At 39.1% G+C, this 24,954-nt stretch overlaps 1 protein-coding gene across 1 annotated transcript in view; it reads left to right on the forward strand.

Annotated features, from left to right (window-relative positions):
• Positions 1–24,954, forward strand: part of foxk1 (forkhead box K1) — a 28,797-nt gene continuing 3,843 nt past the window's right edge. The window contains exons 1-8 of the mRNA XM_023267737.3: positions 1–574; positions 4,672–4,887; positions 15,420–15,618; positions 15,737–15,883; positions 19,609–19,802; positions 23,820–23,992; positions 24,068–24,310; positions 24,733–24,906. Of these exons, the coding sequence (XP_023123505.2) occupies positions 129–574; positions 4,672–4,887; positions 15,420–15,618; positions 15,737–15,883; positions 19,609–19,802; positions 23,820–23,992; positions 24,068–24,310; positions 24,733–24,906 (1,792 nt within the window). The 5' untranslated portion in view covers positions 1–128. The remainder of the gene's footprint in view (positions 575–4,671; positions 4,888–15,419; positions 15,619–15,736; positions 15,884–19,608; positions 19,803–23,819; positions 23,993–24,067; positions 24,311–24,732; positions 24,907–24,954) is intronic.

The raw sequence follows: 24,954 nt of genomic DNA on the forward strand, positions 1-24,954 counted from the left end.
CCCGACCCGGACTCCATGTTGTTCCGTCAGCCTCGGAGCGAACAAGTGCCCTGGCCGAAAACTCTCACGTTGCAACTCAGTGTGCGCGAGAAGTAAAGTGTGTGAGTGTGTTGACCCTCCGAAAGAAGATGGCAGACTACCGGGACGACACCGGAGCTCGAGCCCTGCTTGCGTTACAGTCGGCGCCCTGCAGCCCCGTGCGCGTCGCGGTGACCTCGCACGCGTATCACCAGCCGTCGCTCGCCCTCCTGGGCCCTCCGATGATGGAAGCCCGCACCGACGCCGGGATCCTTCCTGTGCGGCTTGCCTCTTCTCCATCGAAGGCCCTGGCCAGGCTGGAGGGCCGGGACTTTGAGTTTGTCATGCGCCAGAGGACGGTCACCATAGGCCGGAACTCGTCTCACGGCTCCGTGGACATCAACATGGGCCACTCGAGCTTCATTTCGCGGCGACACCTGCAGATCACCTACGACGAGGCGAGCGGTTTCTCCCTCCGATGCCTAGGCAAGAACGGCGTGTTCGTGGATGGGGTGTTCCAGCGCAGGGGGGCGCCGCCGCTGCCATTACCCAGAGAGTGAGTGCAGCCAGTCGGCTAGCTTAGCCACAGTCGACCGGCTCCCCGAGCTGTATGTCCACTTAATGCACTGACCCACACACAACCCAGCACATGTCATGGTATGTTTGGTACCCGTTTTAAGTGTGGCCCCGGCAGTGGACACCAACGATTGAATTAAGCACTAAAACAACATCCGTACTTTTGTTTGTGAACCATATTTCCTCACGTGGGATATTTTGCTAGTTTTAGTGCAAACTGTAGATTTATAAACACTTTTATGTTTAAACATTTTAAACACAACGACCTCAACATTCAACCAGGATGGATTTTGACATGGATACAAAGTTTGTCATGACACCGCTGTTGAAGCGGTTTAGTGTCGTACAGTAACCCCGGTTTAGAAAGTGGAGCTATAATAATAATAATAATAATAATAATAATAATAATATATAATGAGCCAGAATGTCTCCTCTGTAATTCACAACGAAACTGAAATTGTTCTATTATCAGGAGGCCATTAATGGAACCGTCACCCCGCTGGATCAGCCTAGCTAGTTTTAGCCGTTAGCACTTAGCCTCATTTCTATTTGGCCTACCGACAAACACTACGGCAAGCTAGTTAGCAAATACTTCTAGAAATTGGTACCGTTGGTTGACGTTTCACACAGGGGCGTATTGTCATCTCGTAAAGTAGTCGACGTTAAAACTTTATACATGTATATATATTTTTACACGAGTGCCTTGTGGCCGCTGGTCAAAGCCGTGTGTCAACAGTTTACAGGGTGATTATGTTAGCTGCAGCGCTAGCTACAGTGTTAGCTAGCTGTTAGCCAACGTGTCACCATCGCGTTAACATTAATGTAAACAAACGCACATACGACAGCTCCGCTCATAAGTCTTGCGCGGAGTGGTTTGTTCGGTTTTGTCGAAGCATGAAATATGCTTTGGTTATGTTAGAGGAACCATGTGGCGTCTAAATGTAGTTTTACTTTCATTGTTGTTGCTCCACTGTTACATTTATGTCTTCACTGATTTATTTAATACAGAGGTAATATTTTAAACTTAATACACTGACTTTAAATGTGTGCGTAAAGGTGTGGAGGTATAGATATAGCTGTGTGTGTGTCCTCTCTGATTGGCTGTCAACACTGTTTAGGGGTGTGTCGTGCATTGAACAGGAAGTGCGAGCTGGAATGATATCCTCATTGCAAGAGCACATGGAGTAAACACAAGACATAAAAAAACAAGGCCAACAAGGCAGCGCCCCCCACCTCCCCTCTCCCCGCTTGTTTTGGGCTTGGAGGTTCTCTCAGGATTACAGAGTAGTATCTGGACGACGGCAACAGAGCAATCCTTATGATCATTTTTACAGTTTTAATCTGTAAATCTCTACAGATTACACAAAATAGTTGCCTGCATAAGTATTCATCCACTTAGTTATTAGTTTTATTCCATTACTGTGACTAACTGCTATTTTCCATTCATAATTAATCTGACATTTATTTTCTTGAAAATTTTCTTACTTTAGTTTTTTTAAGAAGACCATGGCAATTTGTCAAAGCTGAGGTGGTGTCTTCAAAATGCCAAAAGATGTTCAGTTTATCATCATGCAGGAAAACAAAACACCAAACCCATTCATATGAGAGATGGCAACTTTGTAGAATTATTTGTAACATATTTTTATGTAATTTATTGTGAACAGATTATCAGTGAATGGGTTTGTCGGTTCAAACTCACTACTATGCTTTTGAAGTTTTAATGTGTATTTTGATTGAGTCTCCAGTTGTGAGTCAGTAGTATTCACTTTCTAGTTTACTGACAGAACCCTAGCTATTTTGATAATTCAATTTTACAAAAAAGAAAAATTGCAGAACCCTCCACCATTCCAGCTTCTCTCAATTTGCTCTGCCTTTATCTCTTTTATGTGACAATAAATAGAGTTTCTTTACTGTTGGGCTGTGTCTTACACAAAAGAGCTTCAGATTTAGAAAATTATAATCAGTCTTTTGTTGGACTTTTTAATATGTAGACCAAATTATTAGAAGTAATCTGCAGAGGAATCTATAATGGATTTCACTGCAGCACTAAATACAAATTAAAATTAAGGAGACTGCAGAAAAATACAGCAACGAAAGAAGTTACAGACCTATGCAGTGGGCTACCTTCAATTTAGAACAAATAAAGCCAAATTTAACAATGATAAATGTCAATAAAATCGCACTAAATGAGGAGGGTTCACCAATCAGCATAGAGTTACCAGAACCATACATGGTGTCTTCAAAATGTTTGTTTTAATTCCTGAATTCCCAAACTCTAGGATATTCAGTTTATCATCATTTAAAGCTAAAAACACTTAAGTCCTCTCATATGACAGTTTGGAATCAGTAAATGTTTAATTTTTTTCACCAGAAAATTGAGATAAAATGATCAACTGATTAACATTTTTTAAAATTTATTTGCCAGTAAAATAAATAAAAAACTGACATTTAGCTGGGGAATCAGTTAGCTAAATGTTGCCGCCTTGGTTTGATCTCCATCGTACTGATTTACCTGAAATCTGACAGTTTTTCAGTTTTCTTTGAATAACTGTTTAAGCTTTGTCAAATTTCTCTAGTGGGACAATGACTACGTTTCAATTCCTGGATTGAACTGAGACCTGTAGTACTTTTTGTTAAGATTTTTCCTTTCATTACATTGCTGTATAGTAAATCTTCTTTCAAGTCGTAGTTCTTTTGCAGATTTTCTTGCCAGTTTTTGTATTTTTGCTGAATTTTTGTCTGTGTTTTTTCAGACTCTTCTATGTTCCCTTTAACAAACACTACTTGAAGTGTCATGTGAGTTCTTTCAACAGTGGCTTTCTCTTTGCTACTCTGGCATTCATCTGAGGCCGATGGAGGAAAGACATGAAAGCTGTATGCACAATCTCCTTTATCTCCGCTGTGGAAGCCTGTAGCTCATGCAGAGTTGCCACAGGCCTCTTTCTTCCCTCACTGGTGCTCCTCTTGCACAGACAGTTGGTTGTTGAGGACAGTGTGCTATAGGCATGGACAGCTGTGAGCAGTGTTCATGGATCCAGTGTTGGATTGACAGCTGCAGTCTTTCAGAAAACAAATCACAGTGAAAAGACAGAACATTCTTCTGTATTTTTCTCATAGACTGGGGTTGGAACAGCCGACAGCACATAAGTGATCCTGTGTGAATATTTTCTTTTCTTCAGTTCCTCTACAGCGGGAGGTCTGAGCCTGAGAGTGAGTAGGGCTTCGGTGTGTTGCTCAAAGACACAATCATCATAGTAGAGCAGATAAGATGGTTGCACTCAAAAGATTAAAAAAGGCTGCACTGAATACACAACCATGCTGTCTGTATGTGCTGGGAAAAAAGAAAACTGTTTACATCAGTCATTAAGGTTCCATTGTAAAACAAATCTTTCACACCAGACATTCTAATTATTTTCAAGAGCTTTGTTTAGACTTGAACTAATTTGGACCTCTGACTGATCCTTGCTTTTATTGGGACAGTTGTCCAAACCTGCTGAAAGCACAGGAGAAAGGAAATGGAGACCAGTTGGTTTTGTGTTAAGTTTACACTAACCCTGTAATTACATGGTAGGGGGGCTTACTTTATTGTTTAATATTTATAATTCCAGAAGACAAATGTTAGTATTTTGTCTTCTCTGACAGATTTGCTACCCACTGTGTGCTACTAACGACATTTAACAATATCAAGTTTGGATGTTTATTCTTGTCCATGGAGGCAGTAGTTGACAAAATAATCTCTGCACTAGACCCATTTAGTAGCTGCTCTCTCGGTTTCAGTTCTATCATATCATCTTCCTCGGCAAATGGAGTTTGCTCCATTGTCATGGTGCTATGATTGTTCAAATTTGTATTTTCCCTTTTAGAGTATTAAGACAAGTCCATATGTCTATGACAACAACAGAGCAAACTCTCATCCCTGAGGAAGACGGTGTGATGATTTTAAAGTCCAGAAGAGTTGCTATGTAGTTGCTACGATACGTTTTATGAAAAGTCATGCAGAAGAGAATCTGATTTGGTTTGTGTGCTCTCTCTTGTGGTGTCCACCATCTCTCCCCCTCCGGCTGTCCTGCTCTCTAGGTGTGTGTTTCGTTTTCCCAGCACAGTAATTAAGATCCAGTTCATGTCACTCCTGGAGGTAGTGGAGCACAGAGAGAAGGAGCAGCCCTCTCTTCCCCCTCGCCAGCTCCTGCCACACATTTCCCCTCTTAAAATCAGCATTCCTACAGTGCAGCAGCATGAAGAGCACATCAGGGCGTTTGGCTCGCCGCTGCCGTCGCCCACAGGCACCATCAGGTAACCCATCGACACACACCACGATGCAAACAGCACTATGATGAGTACAAACACCACATGTAACACGTACACTTTATAAATGCAAAGCAGATTATTTAGACTTGGTTGTAGTAATAAGTTACTGGCTTTTCCCTGTTTTGTCTCTCAGCGGCAGCAGATAAAATCTTGTTAATAATTGATGTACTTACAAGTATTTCTGATAATAGTTGTTGTTCATTTTGTGATCATTTTGATTTTAAAGCAAGGTGTTGCACTGTACTTAATATTACTTTTCGTATTTGTTAGAGAAAATCAGTATGCTGATTGCTTTTAGATATTGTTAAATCAGCGAAAAATTATGAGTGCTTTTTCAAATGACATACAGTATAATGTTGAGTAGAAATAGGAAAGCTTACCAACTGATTAGTCAGTTTAGTCTACGGATTGTTGGGTTTATATTCTCTGTTTATAATTCATAGGATCTGTACATTATTATGTGAAGTGCTGTGAGATGACTTGTTGTGAATCTGTGCTGTATAAATAAAATTGAATTGAATAATGGAACTTCGTTTCAGCACTAAGCATAAATGACAAACAGATAAAACAAATAAAAGAGCAACAGGAGAATAAGCTGTAGACTTAAACAATCGACTCCCTTCAGTGTAAGAAAAAAATAAACACAGCACACTTTGGCAAGTACACAGATGATAAATGTGAATAAGAAACAAAGAAACACACTACATGAACAGGATTCACCAAATTAGAAGTCAGTTATTTAATAAAGTTGGCAAGAGAAAATGTCTGTCAAAGGAAATTTGATAATGTATGAGTTAAACATGAGCATATTATATTTCACACTTCAGTGAAAGTGTGCCTTTAATTTATTAAGTGGAAATCAGTGAAGGGAGAATACTAAAAAAGAGTGAACCGTTCAAGTAAATCAAAATCAGAAATACTTTATTGATGCTTATGCTACAGTTGCTCCCATTCAAAGTCAGAAATACAAACAGTTGGGTGCCCCTGTAGCTCAACTGGTTGAGCGAGTGAACCATAAACAGGGTCATGGGTTTGAGTCCGACTCATGGCCATTTGCTGCATGTCCTTCCCCCACTCTTCTCCCCACGATTCCTGTCTCTCCACTTTCAAACTATGGTAAAGGCTAAGAGGTCCAAAAACCTTGAAAAAATAAGTAGAAAAATATGACCTAAAGCCCTGTTCGCACGGGAGTACTATTACCTGGGGTCCTCTGGTGATTTGTAGTAATTAACGAGGAGGTCGGTGATCTTAATCCTGTGTGAATGCGCCATGTCGGTAATTGGGAAAGTAATAATTCCCCCACAAATTACCTACTATATTTCGCCAAACACCGACGTCCTGGGATAATACTAGTCCCGTGCGAATCTGCATCTCGGTGACTGGGGGGTATTTTAGTTGTTTTTTATTGCACGTCTTTTTCTACATCTTTCTAGGTTAAATTATGGAGGCTGTGGTGGAAATTATTGACGACATTTTAGGAGCAAATGCAGGAGTAGTCCGATACACAACAGGCCTGTGGAGCCTTCACAGACATGGCGAAATCAGATCAACAAGAAGAGTGACATCTGGGAGGATATAGAGATGGATGAGATGCGTAGCAGCATGCGGTCAGCATATCTTTCACCAGGCTGAATCCAATCGCCCTGACGGCCCGTTATCCCGACAACGCTGCCCGCTGTTCTCAGGTCACCTTGCTGCTTTGACATATTTACTGTTGCCATGACAACTGTATACCATGTTAAAAGTGATCATTTTAACCCGAACCACAAGCTTTCCATAAACCTAACCTAGTGGTTTTTGTGCCCAAACCTAACGAGACCCTAACAGTAGCGTTGTTATAACATAGGCTTTTAATGTTTATTCGCGAGACCGGTGTCTGTATTTTTTTGTGTGTAGCCACCGACCACTTTGCACATGGATGTGACAACAGCGGATGTTGTGACCTGCACAGATTTGACATCATATCCGGGCTGTAATATCAGTAAATTCGAGTAAAATACAGACTTTGCTTATCCCGTGCCAATGCGGTTAAAGAAACACAGATGTCCTGGAGTAATTCACAAATTACCAGAGATCCCCAGGTAATACTAATCCCGTGTGAATAGTACATAAGTATGTAAATATGTGTGTGGGGATCTCTGGTAATTTGTGACTTGCCCCCCAGCGTCTGTGTTTCTTGCAGTGCATTCACACGAGATCAGCAAAGTCTGTACTTTACTTGAATTTACTGACATTACAGCCTGGAACGAGCCAAATATTCGGTTTGGTCCGTAACGTCCGGCACGGTGGGCAAATGGAGGAAGGAGCTGAATATTCGGATGTTCGGGTCCAGCCCTAGCTGCTACGCATGTCATCTATCTCGATGTCCTCCCAAATTTACCCCTTCTTGTTGATCTGATTTTGCCGTTTCTGCGAATGGTCCATAGGCCTGTTGTGTACAGGCCTACTCCTGCATTTGCACTTAAAATGCTGTCAATAATTTCCACTGCAGTCTCCATACTTCAAAAAAAGAGGTAGAAAAAGGTGTGCAATAAAACAAACAAACAAACAAAAAATATCCCCCAATCATTGAGATGCAAATTCTCACGGAACTAGTATTATCACAGGATGCTGGTGTTTGGCAAAATATGGTAGGTGGAATTTTTACTTTGTAAGTTACAGACATGACAAATTCACCTGGGATTAAGACCACAGACATCCTCCGCAATTATTACAAATCACCGTTGATCCCGAGGTAATACTAACGTAAGTAGAAAAATATTAACTAAAAATATAAACATAAGTAGGAAAATATGACATAAAAATAGTAGAAAACTATGTCCTACAAAATAAGCATAAGCAGAAAAAATATCCTAAAAATAAATATAAGTAGAAAAATGTCATAAAAATATAAACATAAGTAGAAAAACATGAACTAAAAATATAAACATATGTAGAAAAACATATCCTAAAAATATTAACTAAAAAGTTAAACATAAATAGAAATATATGTCCTAAAAATATACACATCAGTAGAAAAATATATAACCTAAAAATATAAGCACAAGTAGAAGAATACGTCCTAAAAATCTAAACATAAGAAGAAAAACATAGCTGAGAAATATAAGCATTAGTATAAAAAAATATGTCTTAAAAATATAAATAGAAAAATATGACCTAAAAATATCAACATAAATAGAAGAATACATCCTAAAAATCTAAACATAAGAAGAAAAACATACCTGAGAAATATAAGCATTAGTATAAAAATATGTTTAAAAATATAATTATAAATAGAAAAATATGACTTAAAAATATAAACATAAATAGAAACTGTATAAGTGTAGAATGTGCTTTTCCTAAGAAATTAAAGTGTAAGTATACAGTCTAATAACTAGTGCGTTGTTGCACAGAGAAATAATTTGTAAGCAAACATGGACATTTATCTAAACCAAAAACATGCATGATGATTATACAGTAAATATTTCCTAGCTGTTGTAAAATATGTCAACTTTTCTAGCCTCTAAGTGGAACAAAAAGCCTGCAGACTGTTTGAGCTTATTGCTCCGGTGATATCCTAGTTTTTGGGTTGAGATGGAAGCCCACACATGCTGGAGAATATCTGCTCTATAAATGTATACACAGCGTGTGCGCCCTCTGCAGGTCCGGCTCTGGCCCTACATCACATCCCCAACCAATGTCGGCCCATGTGTGCATGCCTTATATGGGATGGCTGCGGCTCGAGGCGTGCGATTGGCTGTCGGGCAGATTGTTTTGCCTGTAGGCCGTTTTTCCGTCCATTCGTGGTTTCCTTTTGAGAGCCCCCACCCCTCCCACTCAGCCACCAGCTCCTGTTCTCCTGCATGTGGACACAACAGAGTGAAGACGCTCTGCTCCTGCATCTCTGCACCACTTTCAGCGTGGCCTTTTTCGGGCAGACCGGTTGCGCCACCTCTTCCTCACCAGTACCCACATGCAGCACATACAGCAGGAGAGTATTGTGTAAAAACACGTGGTCCCACTTTAAACACCAACAGCATCTCTTGGCAGGGTGGCAAGAGTCGCTTTTCCTGTTTGGCAACTTAAATGAACTGTTTAGAATAACGCTGCACATGAAGAGGAGGTGAAATGGTTGTTGGGGGCAAAGTAAAGACGACCATCGCTCCCTCAGTGAGGCACATTTAACTTTTTAAAAAAATAGAAAAATAAAAATAAGTATAAAAATATGAGCTAATAATATAAACATAAGTAGAAAATATGAGCTAAAAATAGAAACGAGTATAAAAATATGTCCGAAAAATCTCTAAAATTCTAAAAAGAATTTCTACTCAAGTTTGAGTAGAAAAATGACTTAAAAATATAAACATAAGGAGAATATGATCTAAAAATCTAAACATAAGTAGAAAATATGAGCTAAAAATAGAAACAGAAGTATAAAAATATGTCCAAAAAATCTCTAAAATTCTAAAAAAAAAAAAATTCTACTCAAGTTTGAGTAGAAAAATGACCTAAAAATATAAACATAAGGAGAATATGATCTAAAAATCTGAACATAAGTAGAAAATTTGAGCTAAAAATATAAATGTTAGTAGAAAAATATGACCTAAAAATATAAACTAAACATATAAACACAAGTAGAAAATATGAACTAAAAATATAAATGCTGGTATAAAATATGACCTAAAAATTTTTACATAAGTAGAACATATGACCTAAAAATATAAACATAAGTAGAAAAATATGATATAAAAAGTAGAAAAATGTCCTAAAAGTGTAAACTAAAAATTTAAACACAAGGAGAAAAGATGAGCTAAATCGAAAAATAAGACATAAAAAGAAATAGAAAAATAGAAACTGAAAATATATACACAAATAGAAAATATGAGCTGAAAATATAAACAATGATATACAGTAGTGGAAAAAAGTTTTCAGACCCCCTTAAAATTTTACACAATCTCAAATATTATTATGAAATATTTGTGGAAAAATCTTTTTTGTGTTTCAAAAGGTGTGGCTGCACTAATCATACATAAACAAATACAAATGATATTTTATTGTTTACAAGAAAAACTAACAAAACTAAATTCTTGACAATTTCAGTATGTCAGTTCTCAACATTGTCAGTATCAAAGTAAACATAACAGAGAATGTGTTCAAAACTGAACAAAAAATAAATTGACCATCACATCATCAAAGAAATATTTAGTAGTCCTGCCATTAGCACACAGTAGAGCTCTAATCCTGGCTGGATGTTCCCCACGAGCCTTTCACACCGCTGAGGGATAATCTTGTCCCATTCTTCTTGAATTACTGTTTTTAATTCTTCTAAATTGTTTTGTTTATGCTTTGAAAGAGACCTTTTGATAATCTACCACAGATTTTCTATGGGGCTCATGTCCGGGGATTGAGTTGGCAATACTTGGCAGAGTTCAATGTGCCATCAGAGACAGTGAGATGACCAACACCAGCAACACTCATGCATCCCCAAACCATGATACTGCCTCCACCATGCTTGACAGTAGGTACTGTACATGCTGGAGATAATGCTTTGTCTGGCCTTCTGCATACCCTCACATTAGCAGGAGGAAGATAAAGCTGGAAACTGGACTGATCTGACCACAGAATCTTCTTTCTTCCTGGCTGTCCAGTTCTTGTGTTATTGGGCCCAACGATGCCGGGCTAACCTCTGTCTGTCATTGATCAGGGGCTTCTTGACAGCCTTGTAGGACCTTAAGCTATGATCTAAAGGTCGGCCATGTACAGTGCAGGTGGAACGCTGGACACCAGTTTGGTTTGACCACTGCTGCTGAAGCTCCTGTGATGTCATTCAGTGGTTTTCTCTGCACTGTGGATCAGGATGTGGTTATTTCTTGCTGAAGAAACCCTTGAACGCCCAGATCTTGGATTGTCTTCCAGGCTGTTGGTTCGTCTGTATTTCTGCAGAGTATCCAACTGCTGAAGGACTGCATCTGCACTTCCTGGCTGTCTGGCAGCAGCTGTACTCTTCATGGCTGAGAATCTGTATCTTCAGGCATGTTTCCTGTTTCCTGCGTTAGGTTCCTTGTTTTAGCCATTTTTGCAATATTGAGAAATCAATAACTTTATATTGTTTGGATCTTAGATTGAGATCTGTCGAATATAACAGTAGCAGCATCATCTTAGAATCTGCTGGATTATTTACAGACAAAATGGATCTGATCAAACTGATTACCTCCCTACAGAATTTCTTAGTTTTGTCACACTCCCAAATGCAGTGTATGAATGTGCCTCGAACCTCATTCCACTTTAAGCATTGTTTTTATAGATGTCACTTATTTTATTTAGGCCTTTCATTGCTTGCAGCAGACATACTGTATTCATATATTTCTTTATCGTATAACATATGTTGACACGCTTAACTTTTAATGAAGTTTGTACAGTTATAGGGACAATTCAGTTTTTATAGTGGAGATGTTTCAGAGAAACTTTAGATGTTTTTGCTTGTCTTCATGAATTTTTCAACCCTGAGTGTACCGAGCCGTGATCAAAACAGAGCCGGCAGCCTAGTTTCTCCAGCCAAAAACTACAAACATATCCACTCCCTCGCTGTGTGCACTGCTCTCTCTGTTGCCAGAAGAAAATCAAAGCTCATTGACTCTCCCAGAAACCAGTGTTTACCAACAGAAGCAGGTGTGTGCTGTGCAATGAATTACCCTGAATTTCCCTGTTTTCTCTCTCAACGGCAGCAGATAAAACCTAGTTAATGATTGATGTCCTTACAAGTATCTCTGCTCATTGTTGTTTATTTTGGGATAGTCTTGAATTTAAAACATGGTGTTGCACTATAATAATAAAACATACTTGTCATATTTGGATTTAGCAAGAAATGATCATACATACTTTTTCAAATTACATATAGAATTTATTAAAATATTGAACAGAATAGAAAAACTTACTGGCTCCTGGTTTTAATAGACCCTCATACTGTGTATCAACTGAAGTCATAAACCAGTATCAATCATGTGATTTTTAAAAAATAATTTTTTACTTGAAACACAAATTTTCTAAGCTTTTGTGCATCTTTCCACGATGTGTATCTAGTTCTGAGATAAAGTCAACAGTATAATTTTTGCCAAAATATGATTATTTGATTAGTTTACTGACAGAAGACCTTGACAGTAAGTACTTTCTAGGTTGTTGTTCATTTTGTGATCATTTTGAATTTACAACATTTACTTTTCATATTTGTTCGAGAAAGTCAACATGCTGTTTGCATTTAGATAGTGTAAAATCACCTAGAAATTATGGTAAGTGCTTTTTAAAATTACATATAGAATTAATGTTGACTAGAAATAGGAAAGCTTACTGGTTCCTGGTTTCACTAGGGCATCATGCAGTATATTAGCTGAAGTCACTAGCTAATATTGTCATTTTTTTCCCCACTTTTTTGTTTTTAGGTAATTACAGTATTAGCTTCCCTCACAGAAATATCTCTGCATGTTTGTGCAATTATTTTTAAGTGATTAAAAAAAAAAAATCTGTTGTGACAAGGGGACTGTTTTCACATATTTAGAAACTGATGCTGGAGTTTTCAGGATGTTTTATTTTGAAAAATCACTTGATCGTCTTCATGTCACTGCCATATTCAGAACTAAAAACTATTTTTCTTCATTTAGGACACATTTTTTAAATAAAAAACAAAGATTATTATTTGTTATCTGTGCGATGACCGGTCCGTAGAAAACTGTCTTGCTTGAAACCGGTCCATGGTTGGAGACTGCTGGACTTGAGTTTAATCTAGACTCCTCATTGTTTGCTGTGTTTTATAAGTTAATGTCCCCTAGAATCAAATTCAACATTAATTCTGGGGTTTGTGCAAAAGTCTTCCCCACTATGACACCATATGTCTCAGGGTCTAAAAACTAACTGATGTTCAGTGAAAATTGAGCTGCTTAATGATATTGTGAGTTGCTTAGCATCTGCAGTAGCGAGTACCGGCATCATGCTGATTGCTTAGATTAACCCTTCTGTTATGTTCGTTTCTCAGGAACATCATTGCTGTTCCTGGGTCAGTTTGACCCCGGGCATGTTTAATTATCCTAAAGTTTCAGAAACCAAAAAATCCCAATAAACATTGTTTATTTCTCATTGTTAACTCCATTACAATCCATTTCTCTCAATATTTAGTGCCACGGTGTTCTTTATTTCTCACAGATCATGATTCAGTGAGGATAATTCACAAATTTTTCATAAAGAATACATGTTAAAAATTCTTTTGAATGTATCTTGGAGGGAAGAAGTGTCTGAACTGCACACACTATCCACAGGTGTTCTTCAAGGGTCAGTGCTCTGTCCCCTCCTCATCTCAATATACACAACCTTACTTGGTGCAATAATCCACTCCCTTGGTTTCTCATCTCATTGCTGTGCTGATGATACCCTGCTCTTCCTGTCATTCCCCCCAGAAGACCACACTGTCTCTGCCCAGATCTCAGCATGCCTCGCAGATATCTCGCGTGGATGAAAAAACGCCACCTTCAACTCAATGTCTCCAAGACTGAGCTTCTTGTCATTCCAGCCAGTCCCTCTATACAACAAGAAATCAACATCCAGCTTGAATTAACCCAACTCAAACCCACAAAGTCTGACAGAAACTTGGGTGTCATGATCGATGACCAACTAACCTTCAAGGCTCATGTGGCCTCTGTTGCTCGGTCTGGCTTCCAGTTGCTGCCCGCATAAAATTCAAACACTTCTATACAAAACTACTATGAAAACAGCCCCTCCTACCTGAAATCTCTCATTCAGGTCTACACTTCTTCCCGCTCACTACGCTCAGCCAACAAAAGGCGCCTGATACAACCACCACAACAGGGCCAGTCAATAGCGAGACTATTTTCCTCTGTGGTTCCCTGGTGGTGGAATGAGTTACCAAACTCTGTTCGATCTGCAGAGTCCCTCTCAGCCTTTAAGAAAAGGCTAAAAACCCAGCTCTTCACTGAACACCTTTGCACTTGACAGACTCAAAAAAAATTTAATTAAAAAAAATCCTATTACAGCTGCACTGCCTGTACACACCACAGTCCTGTTATCACACTTGAATTTGTTTTATGGCTCTTATCCAGGTTGTTTACTTCCTGACTAGATCCATGCTTGTGTTGTATCTACTCTCAAATGTACGTTGCTTTGGACAAAAGCATCTGCTAAATGAAACTGTACATTGGAGTGAAGTTCATATGAAGTACTATCATTTTACATTTTGAATTTTTTTCATTTTATGAAGGGATGTTGATAAATGAACACCAGACACCTCTTCTGTTCAGGGTCAAATTGACCTGCTCACTGAAAATCAACATAAATGAGTCATGAGGATTTGTCCCCGTTGATTGTACAGGGCGTCCTCGGTTTACGATGTCCTCGCCCTGCGGCATTTCGTCGTTATGTTGGAACTGGTTACGTGGAACTAGTTGGCGAGAGGCGCAGACATCACACAGCGAATGTTTACATTCTCTGGTTGTACGCCACCTTGGATTGTGCTACAGTCACTTTTTGCCCTTCATTATGGCTCTCAAATGTAAGTCAGGCTCTTCTGATGGCAGTGCTTTGAAGAAAAGGACAGCCATTACATCTCCATGTATACTGTCTTCATTGCAACGCAAAAGCTGCAGCTATCCAACTAGTTAAACTCCTGCTTGCAAAATGAATCATGAGTCGTAGCAAGCTTGACTTCTTTATTGTGGCTCTTGATACACATTACAGAGTGAAAACTGCAACAAAACAGAATAAAAACAACATAAATACATGTAAATAAATCCTTTTAACTTAACCTGTAAGTCCAAAAATGAAGTTAATTACTTACGACATTGCCTCTGTGGTGTTTACAAAATAGAGTGCCATGCATCCACAAAAGCACGTACATATGCAAAGCTAACCATCAAAAAGCAGACAGGAAGTGACAACTGTCAACAGACAACTTCAAAATAATTCTTTTTCAAAATAAAAGTACATTGATAATTCTGCCTTAAGGGCAACACACCATGGAAGTGAAATTAAATATACTGAACAAGGTGAAACACTGATGAACATTGGTATTATTAGATCAAGTTGGAAAACCAGTGCAACATAGTCTGTTATCGTCTTGTAAAATGACTCATACTCATAAAAGTCATTGTTATTCGTGACTTTTATGAAGAGCTGATCAATATTGTGCTGCACGTAAGGGTTTTGTTTACATTTTCTCCGGAGTTCTGTCTTATGGCAAAAATCAACTTACATCAATCTGTAGGAATGGAGCTTCGAAATAAGTCAAGGACCCCCTGTATATGTTGATTACACTTATTAAGCCAAGCAGAAGAAATTTCATGCCAAAAAAATACCTTTAGCAATTTTTCTTTTTAGATTTTTTTTTTTGCTTTGAAAGGGCTCTGATTGACCCGCCACATAACAGGAGGGTTCATTCACCCCCTTGTTTAGGTCTTGGTAGCCGTTTCGCTTCCAGAAGTAGCTTGATACAGCCGCTTCAAGAATTTAACTCACAGACTCTTTCTTCTCTGTTCCAGTGTTCCCAACTCCTGTCCAGCCAGTCCACGAGGGGCGGGCTCATCAGGGTACCGCTATGGACGCAACGTGACCTCCGACCTCCAGCTAGCAGCTGAATACGCTGCGAAGGCTGTTTCTGAACAGAGGCGAAGTGTTGCTGAGCAGAGAAGCGGGGGAAGTGAGCATCGGGGGGAGTCAGCTGGTGGAGACAGCCCCAAGGTCAAGACTCGACAGTGACATAGTCCTAAAGTTAAACGCCTCTGAGGAGACCTTTAAAGCCTGTCAGGTGTGGCTTCAAGGACGTGTGTTTGTTTGTTCTTGTGTCTTGTTTGTCCAGGATGAGTCCAAACCGCCGTATTCCTATGCACAGCTGATCGTCCAGGCCATCTCTTCGGCTCCAGACAAGCAGCTGACTCTCAGCGGCATCTACGCCCACATCACCAAACACTACCCCTACTATCGCACTGCAGACAAGGGCTGGCAGGTAGGGGCCTCTTTTTATTAGCTGAAAGAAAATGCAGTGCACAAGTCGGAACAGTTAAACCGTTCATATCGATGTAGAACTTATTCTATAAAAATATGAGCAAACAACTGTCATTAATTGTGCAGCCGTAGAAATATTTAGAACACATGCATTGGTCCTTCGATTAAACACATGAGAGATCAAGAGAATTCTGCAAAATTTTCAAGGGTTTTGTGAAACCGCTCCATTACATTTACTCATATGCAAAGCATTGCCTCCTTTTTATTTCTGAGTCTTATTTTACTTTCAAAATATGAATTATGAACTCATACAAACACTGAATCTATCACAGAAGATACAATAAAGGCCATTTACATTACACAATATTGAGAATTTGTCATCATCTGCAGAGACAAAATAGGTCAACATGTACCATACTGACATATAAAACCTTGAAATCAACATAATACAAATATTTACCGGACAATTAAAGCCACCAAATGTGATGTTAAAGCCTCTGAAAACTAGTTAACTACTTGGTTTCAATGGATATAAAGACTTCCCCTTCAAAAAGAATTCAAAGAAATTGACACAATTCTTCCTATAAAAAAAAAACACAGTCAAAATGTCCTAAAAAAGTGGGTTTTCCAGCTCCGACAGTAACTTTAAGAAGACCTGTGGCAGTCAGTTTTTAATGTAGCACCAAATGACATTTAGAAATAACAAAACTAGGTTATTTCTTCCCACAACACAAATTTCATTGGAACTGAGTGAGTATTAGGTGGAGATTTAAATTTAAAAAATAAAAAAAATCTTTTGATGATAAATTTTAGAGTTTTGTTATTTTAATTTCTGTAAAAAAGTTAAAAAAAAAAAAAAACAAAACAAGAGGTATGGACATGATTACAACTTTTTCTTGAGGTTTCTGGGAAACTCAGTGACAAAAAATCTGCCAGATCTTGTGAAAAATAAGCAGTTGGTGAGGCTTTACAACAGGGGTGTCAAACATATGGCCCGCCAGCCAAAACCGGCCTGGTAGGCCCACAAGATGACTTTGCAAAAAAATTAGATGACATTAACTAGAATTTTTCACAAGAAGTAACTGCTATTTTAAATTTGTCTATTGTACTGACAACTTTTAGATATTTTTTACGTATAAATTTTATACATTTACAAGGAAGGGGGACAACTAACCTTCCTCCTGTACAGGTCAGGATTACTACACAGATGTGGAGATGAATGTAAATTTAAAAGAATTTCCAGATCTTGGCAAGTTGTTTTGATCATAAATTAAAATACTAGGATACTCTGTGATCTGTAAATTGTATTGTGTAAATAATAAACTGAGACATCATACTGTTGAAATTGTACTTATTTTTCTGAAGAAATTTCAGGTTGTTCATAATGTTTTGTAAATGTGAGCATTTTCAGAATGTACTTTTTGGCACGGAAGCAAAGGGAAACATTTGGATTTGTGGTTATTTATAGGTTATTATGCTCTGATGTTACTGGTCCTGAATGTGGCCATGAACTACAATGAGTTTGACACCCCTGCTTTAAAAGAATCAGTGAAGTTAGCAAATCTAACACAGAGGGCCAATTTTCAAAGAATATTTGGAGTAGAGTTGTGGGATCTTGCAAGGTTCTGTGGTTAAGGTAGAAGTTTTTTGGAGCATTTAAAAAAATAAATAAATCCTCAAACTAGCAAGAAAGTTCCAGATTTTTTTTTTCCTCCAGTAATCATTGTGCTGTGAAATGAGATCTTATACCTGGAAACCATGATGAGGAAGGCGGTTGGGTGTTATTAGTTTCTGTAAGGGACTAATAATTACTCAAATCGAGGAGGCAAATTAGGAGCTAGAAAAGCACTCAGGGAGTGCAGTACTCCACCAAGGCTGCTCAGCCGTTGTATCATTTCCAATGGCTGAAATCTTTAAAAAATTTGTGGATTCAGACTATACGCCGCATCACTGGAAAAATCTAATCACTTGATCCTTGTGCCATTATTGACTTTCCCTGAAAATTTCATCCAAATCCGTTTTTGAGTAATGTTGTTAACAGACAAACTATTTCAGATTGTCATGTAACTCCGCTGAGGCTCTGCCTCCTTGGCGGAGTAAAAATAAAACATGTTGACTGAAAGCTAATAAGATGGTGCTGTGTTGAAGGACACACAACATACTAAAGAGATTTTCCTTCAATTTAAGTTGTTTATTAATGTTACTATTGATAGTTTTAACATAATACAAAACATGAAGTTTAAAAAAAAATCTAATGATTAAAACAAGTCATATTCCATAGCAATCCTCCCTTTGCTTTCTGTCATTCAACAACCAAAAAGGCAGTTTAAGGGGATGGATGGATGGATGGATGGATGGATGGATGGATGGATGGATGGATGGATGGATGGATGGATGGATGGATGGACGGACTTTGTCCCAAATGGTGACAGAAATTCTTTGACAGGCTGCAACAATAAAATACAACACATAGAAACACACTGAAAACACAACCTCACAATGTAGACTATATTTCCTTGCACAAATATACTGTGCTTATCTTTGACCTGTTAAACTCTTATTGCTTTTACTATACATCCACTATATAACGGCAGAAACATTGTCCCACATCCATAACAGAAGTATTACTATACATTCAGTAGTGCACATGTGCCCAACTAAAGTTAAAAACAAAAGGTAACACTGGATCATAAATCTGCAATTGTGGTTTTTGGAAAATAATGGTCTATGTTTATGTACGTACACACACCGTATGGATATAGTGTGCGTATATAGTATGCATATGCATTATACATATATTACTTTGTATTGTACATATTATTTGTTTGTGTTTCTACCAAATAACATCCGAGTGAAATAATTTAGTAATTGTTGTAGGGCTGCAGCTATCACTTATTTTAGTAAGCGAGTATTCTATCGATTATTCTGGCGATTAATCCGCGCTTGGTATGCGCGTTACAGCATCAAAGGTGGACGTGAATGTGCTGTGCAACAGAAATAACTGTCCTGGTGGAATAATCAGCTGCATTGATCAGTCAAATAAATATATTAATGCACGTTTAACTGCTTTCTACCAGCATCCCTGTTTTACATCATTTACATTTGCAGCTTTTTACTGTCATAAATTTTTTTGTTCTTCATTGTTCTCCATTAAAACAAACTGCTGACTGAAGCAGCTGAACACGATTGTTTCAATTTGTGCAGAAAATTAGTCAAATGCTGTGTTAAACTCGCTTGATGGTATGACAAGTTTGAAGCAGAAAGTCTCAGTTAATAAACAAAGCTGAAAACCACCTTCATACCTGTTAACTCTGACTGACATTTTAGTTTTTTGTTGAGTCGACTCACACAAAGAAAGTCTGACTATGTTAAACTGGCTTTGTAGTTCAGCCTCTGATCTGCTAAAGGCCGTAAACACTAGAAAAGCTGCACCGATTAAAATCCAAAATTTGAAATCCCCTTATAATTTACTGATTATAGGTCCGGGTCTGTATAGGATGAAGTCTGGGTCCGGACCAGTTAGTGACCTGGGATCTAGTATGTAGTTGAATAAATGAAGCCTTGATTCAGAGAATTTTACCTCGAGGAATTTTAGTGATTGAATTACCTGAATAACTCAAGGAATTGTTTCTATCCCTAACCCAAGTCTGGTCACTGCTCATTACATTCAGTTTTTGTGATGTTTCTGTGTCCATTGACTAAATGATCTGTTTTTCCTCCCTCTAGAACTCCATCAGACACAATCTGTCTCTGAACCGCTACTTCCTGAAAGTGGCCCGCTCTCAGGATGAGCCTGGGAAGGGGAGTTTTTGGCGCGTGGATTCCGCCTCAGAGACCAAGCTGGTGGAGCAGGCCTTCAGGAAACGACGGCAAAGAGGGGTCGCTTGCTTTAGGACGCCATTTGGACCTCTGTCTTCAAGGTAGGCTGTTCAGCTGCTGCCCTGTGACCTTCAGCTGAGCAAACACACACAGTGACTGGAGTTAACCCTTTTCCCTTCTCTCTGCTTCTACTCCCGGCTATCATTTTGATTGGACAGAACAAAGTAAGTCTGATGATTGCGAGGTTGCCTGATTCAGCAGAGGATGCTGTGTGGGGATATTACTACAGCAGAACTATTAGTAAATGTGTATGGAGAGTTGTGTGTCTGTATCTCAATCTGTGATTTGTCATTGCAAACCGGAACCAGAAATTTGTGTCTAGGGGCGCCCAGATAACTCAGGCGGCCCATAAACAGGGGCTACAGTGCCTGACGCAGTGGCCTGGGTTCGATTCTAGCTCACGGCCCTTTGCTGCAGATCCTCCTCCCATTCTTCTATCTACTGTCATATTTGCCCCTCTACTAACTTGTCTAATGAAGCCAACAAAAGGCAGAAAAAAAGAAACTTAAAAAAAAAAACAAATTATGGTTTTCAAATGGGTATAAAAAAATAATGTGCTTATGCGTTAACCTGGATTAATCCATCACCATGATTAATCAGATTAAAAATTTTAACGCAATTAACGCATCTGCAGCACAGAATGACTCAAAATCCCTGAAACGCCTCTGGCAATTCATTTTGGGTATTTTAAATTTGACGAGTCGCTTTTGAGCCGGTGAGCCTTCACCAGCTCAAAAGCGACATCTGCAGTGATGCTGCTACATCTCAGTGTTTACGGCATTACTTTCTCAGCTCAGGAAATGCATAGACGAGCTACGTACGAGTCTGCCATCCCATGTGACGCTACTAGGCCAATGAATTGGACTCTGCATTGCAGCCACTAAACATCACAGCTGAGTTCAGAAAACGGAGGGACAAACAAAAAGAAAAATAAACAAATCGACACCAAGAGGAAAGTAGCCCTGCACATGTTGACCATGTTTGGTTCAACATACAGCTGCGAGCCAGCTTGTCAACTATGAAAATAATCCAAACTAAATATTGTTGCAGATTCATCAGTGAGCTCCAAATGTGTTTGATAATGGCACCAATGACACCATTCAGAACACAGTTCAAAATACTGGCAGGGCAAGCTGCAGCTCAGGTCTCCCATTAAGCAGCAGGGATATAAGGGGAGTGATAGAAGACAGAAAAAAATGTAGAAGTCTTCAATTATTTCAATTTATTGAGATTTAGGTATTGTTAAAGATGTACATAAGTTGGTTCAGGTTGTTCAGTCATTATTTTTTCAAGTTCTGCACTTTATTTTAAGATGTGCAGTTATATCAAAAGTTATTTATTGATAAATGTTGTCAAAATGTTTTTGAACCGTACTGAGTTTATTGACGGTCAGTTATTGATTACATGCAGACACTAATAAAACTACAAGGTTAAATCAACATATATCACACTAATTCAAGTTAGACATTATGATTTTCTGGACCTTTGCTTTAATACATTTTCTCTGGTTGGACCTCTTTGAATTTTAGTTGAATACTTCTGCGCTAAACAGCATGTTGTCCCTCTCGATGAGAAATTTGAATTAAAAAAAAAAGCCCCAAGACAGAACAGTTGACCGACATACAGTAATATGCACACTCTGCAGGAAAGAGTTTTCTTTTCACCGAAGCACAGGTGTTTAATAAACATTAAGTGCGAAATGAAACACGATTAATGTAGATTAAAAATGAATGATATTTAATCATGATAATTGAAATTAATTCACAGCAACCCTGTGGTTAATCTGATTAAAAATTTTAATCTTTTGACTGCACTAGTAGTAAGATTTATCAATGTGGTCAAAGATCTGTAAATGCGTACAAAGATATTAGTAGATGAAATGTTGAAGTATTTGGCTACAAGTGCAGGAAATAAAGACAAATCACCAGTTACAAGTCAAGCGGACGTCACATTGGCTGTCTTTACAGATCTTTCTACGCATCGACAAATCTTATTACGTTTACAAATTTTAATACAGATTAGCACTTTTTTTTACACAATTGAAAACGTAATTACAGACATCTGTAAAGACAACCAATTGTGAGTTTCACTTGACTGACACACTCAGTTCAGTTTAATTCAGTTTTATTTGTATAGCGCCAATTACAATTCAAATTGTCTCAAGACACTTTACAGAACCTGCCTGAACACCCAGAGCAGCCCTAAGGTGTCAAGAAAAAAAACTCCCTTTTAACAGGAAGAAGCCTTGAGCAGAACCCGGCTCTTTTATATCGGGGGACCCATCTGTCACTGGCCAGTGGGTTGAGAGGGACAGAAGAGGTGGTGGAGGGTGGGAGAGGGACTGGAAAAGAGGGGGATGGGGAATAAGGAACATATAAAACACGTTTAGATACATGCATAACAAGATAGATGATACACCAAAATACAAGCTTACACTGAAACTGATTCATAAGTTTACTGTTATAGTGTACGGCTCTGGCATTGAATATATTACATGTATAGCTGGTGAGTAAGATTCAAACAGTGTGTAGATGAGCATATCAAGTATAGTAAGGGTGATGCAGAGTAGATTGGTGGAAATTGGCAGCTGGAAGCAGTGGACTGGAGGAAGGTCAGCAGCAGCATCCCACAGATGGAGATTAGGCCAGTTGGTGGGAGAACAATCACAGATCTGAAGCATCCAGCTCTGGGGTCAGGGACACTCGGAGAAAGGACACAGGGAGAAACAGAGTGAATGTAATGCAATAATGGTATATATAGTAAATACATAGGTAGTTAGAGAAGGGCTCAGTGCATCCAGAGAGGTTCCCCAGCAGCCTAGGCCTATAGCAGCATAACTAGGAGCAAACTAAAGGGACATCGAAGACATGTGGACTCCAACTAACCCCCTCGGGGTGACCTGAGTCAGTCCTAACTATAAGCTTTGTCAAAAAGGAAGGTTTTAAGCCTGGTCTTAAAAATAGAGAGGGTGTCCGCCTCCCGAACCCAAACTGGGAGCTGGTTCCACAGGAGAGGTGCCTGATAACTGAAGGCTCTGCCTCCCATTCTACTTTTAGAGATTCTAGGAACAACAAGTAAGCCTGCAGTCTGAGAGCGAAGAGTTCTGCTAGGATAATATGGTACTATCAGGTCTTTAAGATATGATGGAGATTGGTTGTTCAGAGCTTTATATGTCAGAAGAAGGATTTTGAATTCTGTTCTAGATTTAACAGGAAGCCAATGAAGAGAAACCAATATAGGAGAAATATGATCTCTCTTGCTAACTCCCATCAGTACTCTGGCTGCAGCATTTTGGATCAACTGTAGGTTTTTCAGAGAGTTATTCTGGTTAGTCTGGCTAGCTGATCAGTTTCATCTGGCTTAATAGATAAATACAACTGAGTATCATCAGCATAACAATGGAAATTAATACTCAGTGCGTCTTCTTCATGGCTGGCAAGCAAACCAGTATGTGCATCAGTGTTACCGGTGTGCCAGAAATTAGGGAACTGAGAAAGGTGCAATTAAATGCGTTATTTATTCTGTAATTAATTAATTGAAATTAATGTGTTAAAGTTCCAGTCCTACTTTGTATGCATTTACAAATCTTTTAAAATCTTACTCACTTAATTTTTGCCTTTCTAAATATTAGATTTTTTTATATTATATTTCGAAATTCATATTGTCTTTTTTTTTTTAAATCTCAGAACCTTGTAAGTGTTTATTTAATGTCTACTGTTGCACAAAGAGAGAGTAAGGTCATTTCGATCCTTGGTATGTCATAACATATGAAAGAACTGACAATAAAACTGACTTTGACTTATGTGTACAAATTTGAAGACAAATTATTATTATTAGTTTTTTTTTTTTTTTTTTTACACTTTTGAAGATCTTATTACAGGCACACAAATTTTGAAAAGACATTTGCAGATTCCTCACTATGAACACACAACTCTCCATACACATTTACAGATAGTTTTGCTACAATAATACCCCCATTGTACTGACACTGAGGAACTCCAATCATTTGTAGAATTCTGATGGTCAGTTGTTCAATCAGTCATTTCCTTGTTATTCAGGAGCGCCCCTGCATCCCCGACCCACCAGGGACTTCTTTCTCCTCCATCCAGCGGGCTGCAGACCCCTGAATGTCTGAGCAGAGAAGGCTCTCCGATCCCCCACGACCACCACGAGCAGCTGGCTAGCAAACTGGCATCTGTACCTGAGTACAGGTATTCTCAGAGCGCCCCAGGTGAGTGTGCGTGCACATCAGTTTGTAAGACGCACACTGAAAGAGGTGTAATTGTTGGGGTGTTTTTCTGCGCAGGCTCCCCAGTTAGCGCTCAGCCGGTTGTCATGGCTGCTCCCTCTCACCCGACAGTCCTACCCTCCGGCCCGGGGAAAGCCCTTGCTTTAGTTCCAGGTGGCAGCAGCCAAGTCCAGCCCATCCATGTGCTCCAAACCCCCCCTCAGTCCTCTGTCACCATGGTGAGGGTGGTCACTAGCACCACTCCAAATGGATACAGCACCCCCACTGGTGGAGGAGTAGAGGGCAACAGTGATTTGAGAGGTACAGCTATTGGAAGCTATTTTAGAACTGCTTTTTTAGTATGATGCAATCCATTTTAACAGGATACATGTACAAGTTTGTCTGCTTAACCATGCTTGTGCTACATGTGTGTAGCTGTTGTGGGCTCGTCATATTCTACTGTACAAATGAAAAAGTCAGCTCCCACATGTTGGTGGCTGGTGTGGAGATCTGGTTCACTGTTCATGTTACGTTTTTTCTGTCCATGCGATATGGTGTCTTGTTGACTCTGTGTAGTTGGTTATATTATGGCCTGTATGTACCTAATAGTTTGCGTACCGATGATTTAAATGGCTCACTGATTTATTTTTGGCACTACGTGAGTTTACACAATAAATAACTGATAGACTCTCAGATTATTAATAATTATCACTGAATCGTGGATGTCGTACGTTTCCTCTCAGAAGCCCAGCTGAACAGAGACCGAGTGATCCAGACTGTGGACAGTGTGGTGCAGGGTGGGGAAGGACGTAACCTGACGCCAGGTTTACATCAACTTCCTGTCCGCCCCGTCACCCAGAATGGCAAACACACCACTGCTGCTGTTGCCATGGCGACCAGCATTACAAATGCATCTGGTAAGTTTTTTTTTTTCTTTTCAGCAACAGCAGCCGGCATGTACACCA

Source organism: Amphiprion ocellaris, chromosome 4, assembly GCF_022539595.1.
Source record: "Amphiprion ocellaris isolate individual 3 ecotype Okinawa chromosome 4, ASM2253959v1, whole genome shotgun sequence".
NCBI classification, from domain to species: Eukaryota; Metazoa; Chordata; class Actinopteri; family Pomacentridae; genus Amphiprion; species Amphiprion ocellaris.